This window comes from Pinus tabuliformis, chromosome Q (genome assembly GCF_031772625.1).
Source record: "Pinus tabuliformis cultivar Carrire ecotype Pingquan chromosome Q, CPIR1, whole genome shotgun sequence".
NCBI classification, from domain to species: domain Eukaryota; kingdom Viridiplantae; phylum Streptophyta; class Pinopsida; order Pinales; family Pinaceae; genus Pinus; species Pinus tabuliformis.
Window position 1 is genome coordinate 1,322,448,641 of NC_142296.1, and position 9,700 is coordinate 1,322,458,340.

The 9,700-nt window shown below is 34.5% G+C and overlaps 1 protein-coding gene across 1 annotated transcript; it reads left to right on the forward strand.

Moving 5' to 3' along the window:
* The first annotated feature begins 7,394 nt into the window (after positions 1-7,394).
* LOC149224706 (oleosin L) lies at positions 7,395-8,071 on the forward strand. Its single transcript, XM_089386225.1, has one exon. The coding sequence runs from the start codon at positions 7,610-7,612 to the stop codon at positions 8,033-8,035; it is 426 nt and encodes a 141-aa protein (XP_089242351.1). The 5' UTR covers positions 7,395-7,609; the 3' UTR covers positions 8,036-8,071.
* The last annotated feature ends 1,629 nt before the right edge of the window (positions 8,072-9,700 follow it).

Below are 9,700 nucleotides of genomic sequence, written 5' to 3' on the forward strand. Positions count from 1 at the left end.
GATCTAACTAAGTGTTGATGCATGTATGTGAAAAAAGTGCATCTATAGATTAAATTGAAGGAAAACGAAGCATGTGAAGAGAGTCATTGCAATGATGACCATCGGTGTAAAAATAAGAAAACTCATTCAACACTTGGGAAAGGAAATCTATAACTTGAAACAACACTTCTACAAGCTAAAACAAGTTAACAAAACAATATTTGTGCAAATAAATAAGTGAAACAACACTCACACAAGCTAAACAACAAAAAGCGACAGAAAAAGAGGCAAAAGACGAGAAAAGAAAAACTCACCTAGAAAAGCGACAACTATCGCACTGAAGGCTCCTTGGTATCCTTGGGAATGCTAGAGCTCCAATATCGAGTGTGAAAATGAGCTCTAACAATGTCGATAAAATAGATTTGTTCAAGTTAGTGTTTATGACGTGCATGCCTGATATCAAGGAAAAAGCAACACTTGGCGGCAATTTCTAAAGATAACGCAAGTTCCTCCTTCGGGTTACTAAAAATAGATCCCTATTTTTTAGGGATATTTTTTGCTTTTTTCTTTTTTTTCTTTTTTAGGAAAACTGCCATGTGTTTCCCTGAAATATTTCACAGTTCAGGGAAGGATTGGGCAACTCTATGAGTCATGCACTGCGTAGTTTTTTAGCACAGTGAGGTCTGCGCATTTTATGGGCTTAGTGTTGGGATGCCCCTCCATAACTACACATTTCCAGAGCTCAAGGCTCAATGGCAGTCAATATTGTGCAATTTCCAATAACAAGGCCAGTTGCCCTCAAGAATTGCGCAATTTTCTGAGGCAAGCCTTGAACTATTGTGGGACCAAATCATGAGATGAGCTTGTGGGTTAGAAAATAATCTAAGTGAGAAAATGCAAGCCAATATGAAAAGGATAAGTCTCAGTCGAAGCATGGATACCTGGATCAGTGCAAGATGAGTTGTTGTGGTTTAGAAGGAAAGCTCCAAAATCGAAGCATAGGCAAAATTTTGGAGGGTGGTTGTAGTCGCTACAACACCATGGTATTGTTGTTATAGCTCCAAATCTCACTCTTATGGTTTGTGATGCTGCACTCATGGCCTAGGGCAACCCCTCCTTCCAGACCTGGTCCTAAAATTTAAAAAAACAGTGTTTTATCCCTTATACGCGACATTGCCCTGAGTTAAACGCGTGTACACGCGGATCTGTGTATACCCAACCCGCGTGTATGTATTAAAACACTTAAAAAAATTAATAATTCCTTATTTTCGGGCGGAGATCGCGGGTTTTACCTGCTGATCACCTGTTAGTGCCCGTGGCCCAACTGTTCCCAACCAACTCCTAACTAAAAAACTACTTTGGAGATGGTATAAAAAGACATCAAAGGGAAGGCCTAAGGAGAGAAAAAAAAGAGAGCAAGATTATTATGCTGAGATTTTCCCCTTAGACCAGGTCTGAAGTCCTTGGTGCTTTCTACACTTCCCCCACTTTGCATAGGAAACGAATATTTGATCCTCTCAAAGAATACTTACGACATAACCAAGGTAAGTTACCTAAGGTATTGGCTAAGGAAAATACCATATAAAGAGATGGAGATTAAGGTGTTGTGGGTGCAAGTATTGTGTTTTTTATGAATGATTTGATCTTAAACAGGTGTGCACCAGCAAGAAAAGAGAAGACTCAGATATGAAATATCTGAAATATGTTGGCATGTATTCTTGATTAGTTTACTTGTTGCAAATGTCTAAGTAACTAATATTGATGAAATTGTGATATTTTGATCTAAATGATTTATTCAAAAGTCTATAGTATGACAGTAAAGTTTGGGAAAATTGAAATTGTTCTTGCAGTGAAAGTTTTACAGATTGATATGTAGGTGTGTTTGGGAATAGTCGTGTGCATACACAAGTCCATCTCTATAGGGTTGTGTGTATTTTCTGTGAAATAATTTTTTATTTTGGTAGATTTGTACGCCGGTGTTGTGTATTATAAGCACGTACATACGTGAATCAGTTGAATGGAAGTTGCGTATACATTTCATGGTTTTGTAGTATGACTTGCTGATGATATTTCATCATTTATGTTATGTTTTTTTTCGATGATGTCTCTATCATGATAATCTGTGTTTGACAGTATTGGTTGGGTTGAGTTGGCTATGAATGTTGATTAGTGATGATGCTACAATATGGTGATATGTGTTTGATTCAGTAATCTATGATTGGTTCAAGTGATCTGTGACTAATAAATTATCTATATATGATTCAACGATTGATGATTTAGTATTCAGTGTTTTGAGATCTATACACACGTCTTATATAGGGTAAATGCATATATATACGATTCTTATTCAGTACAATCGCGTAAAGAATTTGATATTTATTATTCCTGGTTGGGTTATGCATTTAGTGATTTGATACTTCAGAATTTCAGTTGATTTGTTGTGTGACAGTATCTCAGATTCAATGCTTTAGTTTGTTTGGGTTTATGATTGACATGGGTCCAGTTTGAAAATTTGATGAAAGGTAGCTTGCAGGTTGTGTGATGATTTTTTGACAGGTGGACCAGTATGAAATATTCTAAAAAGTGGTCCACAAGGAGTTGAGGGTTGCAGCCTTTAGAAGGGGGTAGGACCTCCCTTCCGGTAGGAGTCGGTAAATGAGATCAGGGGGGTTAGAGCTCCCTTCCGGTGCATGTTGGAGAACGAGAGAAGATTGTAGCTTTATGCAAGTGGGTTCTTGTGTATTGACAAGAGACTGCATCAGTACAAATGTAATGCTTTTCTTTATATAATACTAGAAAGAAGACAGATACAGCAACAGCGGTGGTTTACTCCCACATTAAGTTTCCACCTAAAAAATCCTAGTGTTCTATGTGTGTTTGGTGTGATTCCTTTATGTTATTTACTACATACTAAAAATAAATTAATATACTTATGCACTTATTAAGAATAATCATTTGATGAAATACATAAAAATAAATAAATAAAATTAATTAATTAATTAATTAAAAAATAAAAAATAAAAAAATAAAATAAAATAAAATTTCAGTAAATTGGATACACGTGGGTTTTCTTCTCTAAAGTAGCGTACATTTGCAAGTTTCCTTAATAACAATATCGTATATTTCTCATAATATAAAAATTGGTAGTTTGAGTTTAAAATATTGATTCACCCACCCGCCCCCCATCTTAGTATTTTTCCCAACAATATGTAATATTTTTCACTTGACTTAACATTGCTCATGCAATGGGAGGATTGATAAAATACATGTTGACACTCGGAAAAATGTCAAGAGAGTATTTAGGTACTTATGTGGCGCAATTGATCATGTGATCTGCTACCAATTGATGCTTGGAACTGATAGAGGACAATTTGTACATAATTTTGTCGATATCAACTAGGTTGATGATATGGACAAAGTATGTGAACTACAGGTATGTGTTCAAATGTTTGGTGGAACTATTAATTGGATAAGTAGTAGTCATTCACAAGATCATTGACAATGGAAGCTAAATACATGGTAGCCACCCATGAAAGCAAGAATGTAGTCTAGTTGTAGCAATTATGTTCAAAGATCAAATTTAGTTAGCAAGTTGAAAGAATAGGTTGTGATAGCCAGAGCATAATCTTCCTATAAAACAGCCTTGCTTGTCATTCAAGATGAAGCACATTGATGTACACTTTCATTAGGTATATGGTGGAAAACAAGAAAGTATTGCTAAAAAAGGTAAACACTGAGGAAAATGTTTCAAATGAATTGACAAAGTTCGTGAGTGATAAGAAGTTTTCTTGGTGTAGAGAGGCAATGGGCATTACTTCCCTATTTTACTGAAGCATGTTATTTCTTATTTTTGCAAAGAAAACCACAAGTGGGAGAATATTTGGGTGTCATATTCTTTGTAGATGAAACTCGGTTGACCGGGGTGTAGTTATTCAACTTATTGTTCAAGGTGAATCAACAAGGATGAAATTCAATAATCTAATTTAAGTGGATAAACTAGGTAACTTGTTGGTCAAGATAAATTACCTAAGAGGAGAATTCATGATATAATCAAGTCAAGTCCATAGTGAATGGTAAATTTAAGATAGGAATATAAGCCAAAGGTCCATAGAAGTCAATACTTGATGAAATAGTCTAAACCAATCATAGTTGGGGACACACATTGTTGATGGAGACTGATGGTCGAGTGGTGATACACTACAGATGAAATATGTTATAAATAGTTAGGAATCTTGAGATTCCTAAGATCTTAGCCAATGATCTTCATCTTTTTGTACCTGATTAGGGAGTTGTGAATTATGGTTTCTTATGTAAGAATGTTCTTATAAAATGATTGCATGGTATTAAGTGTGGACCAAAGTCAACATTCACTTTAATGTGGTTGTGTACTTGGTGGAGAATACAAATAAAAATGAAGCTCAAAGGTTGGTTGGTTTCCCCAATTAAGATTTATAAGGTAAAATCTTTGTTTATTGAGCATATATTTATGTATTTTCCATTATCTATTTTCTATTGCATTCTCCTCTTTACATTTTTATGGTAATTGAGTCTAGAGTCTATTAATTTGGAGCTTGGTCAACTCAATTTTTGGCTTAAGAGTGGTATATCAAGTTTCTGGGCACAAAATTAATTAGATGTCAAAACTTGATAGCACGAACACTTGCCATTATATATTGGTTGAATGTTCTATGTATACCTCACATAGTCATCATGGATTTCAAAGAACATTAAGTGAGTTTCATAAATAAAGTCATGTAGACACACTTTGAGGGATTTAAGCAGGCTCCCCTAAGATTTTCATCTCTTATTGTATGGATAATTTATGAAAGAAAGGCCACTCTAGCATTGTTCCCTAATTTTATGCCATACATGTTTTGGAGAATATGACACAAGAATGTCACTTAGATTTGTAGTTAGTCCTTGACAAACCTCATGGTGACTCTTTAAGACACCAAACAATTTACCCCTTTCTTAAGGAGTGCAAGACCATGGTATTCCCCTGATTATAGGAAGTCAACCACCAAATGTAAATCCTTATCAACACCCTTTTTCATAAAATAATGAAATTGAAAACATCATTCATCATTTTTAGAGGAAAGAGTCACACATCTTAGTACAAGCCCTTGATCATCACTAGAATTCATTGTGTTAAAGAAGGAAGGCACTTGGTGCATGTGTCCTTTTTATGCATCTCAATAAATTGATGATCAAGGAAAAATTTCTTATAATAGTTATTATGAACTCCTGGAAGAACTTCATAGAGAAAAGTCCAACATTAGGGGAACTTTTAGGTCTAAAATGGGCCTCTTAAGGAAAATAATATAATAACATTTAAAATAATAAAATAGGAGCTATAAATTTTTGAATGGAAAGAAAGGGAAATACTTTTTTAATTTTTTTTTTACTTGTATCCTTATAAGTTTACTCAAATTTCAAGTGTATACACTTGTTGGATCTAGAACTAAATTATACATCTAATAAGTGCTTACACTTGAAATTTGAGTAAACCTTTGAGGAGATTAGTTTTTTTTTTAAATTGAAAGAAATAGTTTTATTCCATTTCCTTCAAAAGTATTTGCACTTATAGTTGATGTCATAATTTTGAATCAGATTGGTTCTTTTAAAGTTGATTTTTATAGTGTATTTTTTGTTTTTAGGGGCATGTTTAACCTAAAAAATCTCCTAATATAATTTTGATATGCATTCAAGATACCACCAAGTTAGGATGAAAAAGATATACATCCTTAAGACAACCTTCAAAACACATGAAGGTCATTATGAGTTTCTAGTGATGCCTTTCAATCTTTGTAATGCTACATCCCGCTTCCAGAACTTCATGAGTAATATTTTCAAACCATTCTTATGCAATTTTGTATTGGTTTTCTTCAATGAGATCTTGATCTACATCAAATCATGGGAATCACAAATAGAGCATGTTGATAAGTCCTTACAACTCTTGATAAACAACCAAATATTCATAAGGTACTCCAAATGTGCTTTTGGAGCCCCCGAAGTTGAATATATGGGTCACATAATAAGTCAAAAGGGAGCACAGATTACAGTGATATTTAACACAACCGTTATAATGAATGTCCACCACAAGAATGTGAGAATCTTGAGTACAATTGAAGATCTCCCCAACAGAGAACCTATCAACCTTACCATCACCAATCAACCCTTTTCCCTATAACCCTAAAGGGTCTACATATAAAATATTTACATTACCCAACATTATTTTTGTCAAAATCTAACTAGTCTTGTCATCTAAGTAAATATGTTTCATTACATAAAAATAAGCATCAACCAACTTAGGCTAAGAAATTATTGATGCACATCTACTTCAAGGCTCCATAAAAATAAGCATCAACCAACTTAGGCTAAGAAATTATTGATGCACATTTACTTCAAGGCTCCATTTGGCATGATCAAAACTATCTAATGACATGGTGTTCATCTTTCACATAACAATACCATACCAAGTTCAAGTCAAACTTACTCTCCTATTTGGCATGGTCAAAAGTGTCCAATAACATGTTGTTCATCACTTCACACTACAAATTATACCTAAAACAAATGAAAAAGTGATCAAAACCCAAAAACACTCAAAACACTCTTTTAACTCCCTCTAGAATCAACTTATTATTACTTAATCATTTTATTACCCTTTAAATGAAAAAGCCCAACATTAAAATTCATAAAAACATCAAATCATTTATCTCGGTAAACACAACTTAGCCTCATTTAAGAGACAAATCTGTGTAAGTCTCTTTCTTTAAGAGTGAGAAGATCCGAAAACCCTAACTTGACCTAATAAATATACTTACATCTCCCAACCTTAGCAATACATGCAAATTATATATTATATGTTAAATTTTAAAACATTATATGTTACATCTTATTGTATGTAAAATTAATTCAATTTCTATTTATTTATTCACTTATGCAATATAAATTCATTTTAATAGTTTGACAGTTAGTTTGATTAGTTGAATCTCTGTTGTTAAATCATTTTTACAGATTCAATTCTCTCACAAAAGCTCCATAGTTGAGCCACCCAGAAATGATCGACACTTCAATAAACGACACAAATATATATTTATTTTAATTAAGAACTTGATCCATAAAACACCTCACATCTTTTTGCCGATGTTTGTGAAACGGCCCTCTCCCGCGTCTTGAGAATAAAACTTAAACTTCGGTGCCGCCTCAGCAGCGCTGCCAATCCACCTCTGATACTGCCATCGGTTTATTGACACCAGTCCAACGAAAACAACAATAGCCTAGTTCGGTACTTATCCATAAAAGACTCAGTCCTTCCACGATGACAGCCACATGTCTCAAAACATTTCTTTGCTGCATGCGCCGTTTCAGCCATGATCGCCACACAACCCAAAGTCTCCTCCCTTTGCCACAAACCAGAAAAAATTAATCCCCTGCTCTCATTTGCCAAAAGCAGAAATCCCACTTCCCAAATATCTATATTAATGGCCGCCGAGATACCCGTTACTGCAGCCCGAGTCTCAGGATCGAATACAGCAAACAACGTAAAGGGATGCGATTATTGAACTTGAATTGCAAAACTCTGTGAAGAACTCCCAGAAAGGGGCGCTGGGCGGCGCGTGGTTACGAGATGGAAGCGGCGCAGCAGAAGAACGAGAGCGTGATGGACTACGCCCCCGACTGGACTCAAATATCGGTGCTGTTCTTCATTGTCATGGGCGGCGGTGTTCTCGCCTCGTTGTCGGCCCTGGCTTTGGCGGGCACCGTGGTGCTTATGTTAATACTGACCCCCGTTTTTCTGTTGCTCAGCCCCGTCATTCTGCCCGTGGGCGCCGTTATCGCTCTCGCCGCCGCCGCGTTTATGGCGGCGGTGACCATCGGGATAGCGGGGGCGGCGACGTTAATTTGGGTTTACAGGTATGCGAGAGGCCAACCGACCGTGGGGTCGGAAAAGATAGATCGCGCCCGTGTACGGCTTCTTGAGGCCGCCGAGAAATTGAAGGCGCAACTGCAATATAAACTCTCTAATGAAAACAGTAAGGCTAATTTTGATTGAGGAATCTGTTTTCAGATGAATCATACAGTTACTACAGTTGTTATTGTGCAGAAACTCTGTAAATTTATATAGAATAGTGTTCAGATACATGGTGGCAATATCTATAGCTTACTTAATAGAATCATTGTTAGGGCCTTAATCTCATTGCCCATTTGTTTGGAAATTGTTAGAATTGATTTTTTTAAACATATTATAATCCTTGAATTTTTACAGACTTCAAAGTATTAACATCAAATTGAAATACACATTTATAGATTTGGAAACATCGACGGTGGGTTTTTGTATATGCATTGAGGAGTTACGTTTAAATTTTATATTGTAGGAGTTTTTTTAACGTTGAGGAGTTAAATTTGATTGCACGGTTCAACTAAATCAATAATAATAATAATAATTTTACTTATTTAAAATCATCAATAATAATAATAACCATTTAAATTATTTAAAATCAACCATTTATAATCCAATAAATTAATTCAAAATAATTATAATAACCATTTAAATTATTCAAATTAATTTATAATAATATAACAATTTCAATTATTTAATTCAAAATAATTATAATAACAGTTTTAATTTCAATTATTTAATGGTAATGGTATCACGGTAAACAATTTCAATTATTTAATTCAAAATAGTTATAATAACAATTTTAGTTATTTAAATTAATTTATAATAATAACAATTTCAATTATTTAATAGTTATAATAACAATTTTAGTTATTTAAATTAATTTATAATAATAACAATTTCAATTATTTAATAGTAATGGTAATCACTTTTTGTAGATGGTATCACTTTTTGTAGATGGTCTCACCATACCTTTAAAATTTAAATTTAGACATCATGTAGGAGATGGTGAAGGTCTCACCATACCTTGAAAATTTGGACATCATGTAGGAAATGGTGAAGGTCTCACCCTACCTTGAAAATTTGGACATCGTGTAGGAAATGTTTTGGTGAATTTTAATTATTTAAATTAATTTATAATAATAACAATTTCAATTAATGGTATCACATTTTGTAGATGGTCTCACCCTACCTTGAAAATTTGGACTTCAGGTAGGAAATGGTGAAGGTGTCACCATACCTTGAAAATTTGGACTTCAAGTAGGAAATGGTGAAGGTGTCACCATACCTTGAAAATGGAAATGGTGAAGGTGTCACCATACCTTGAAAATTTGGACTTCATGTAGGAAATGGTGAAGGTTGAAAATTTATTTGAAAATTTGGACTTCATGTAGGAAAGGTCTCACCATACCTTGAAAATTTATGGACTTCAGGTAGGAAATGGTGAAGGTCTCACCATAACTTGAAAATTTATGGACTTCAGGTAGGAAATGGTGAAGGTCTCACCATACCTTAGGTCTCACCATACCTTGAAAATTTATGGACTTTAGCTAGGAAATGGTGAAGGTCTCACCATACCTTGAAAATTTGGACTTCATGTAGGAAATGGGGAAATGGTGAAGGTCTCACCATACCTTGAAAATTTGGACTTCATGTAGGAAATGGTGAAGGTCCCACCATACCTTGAAAATTTGAACTTCATGTAGGAAATGGTGAAGGTCCCACCATACCTTGAAAACGGTCCCACCATACCTTGAAAATTTGGACATCTGGACATGCTTTGGTGAATTTTAATTATTTAAATTAATTTATAATAAT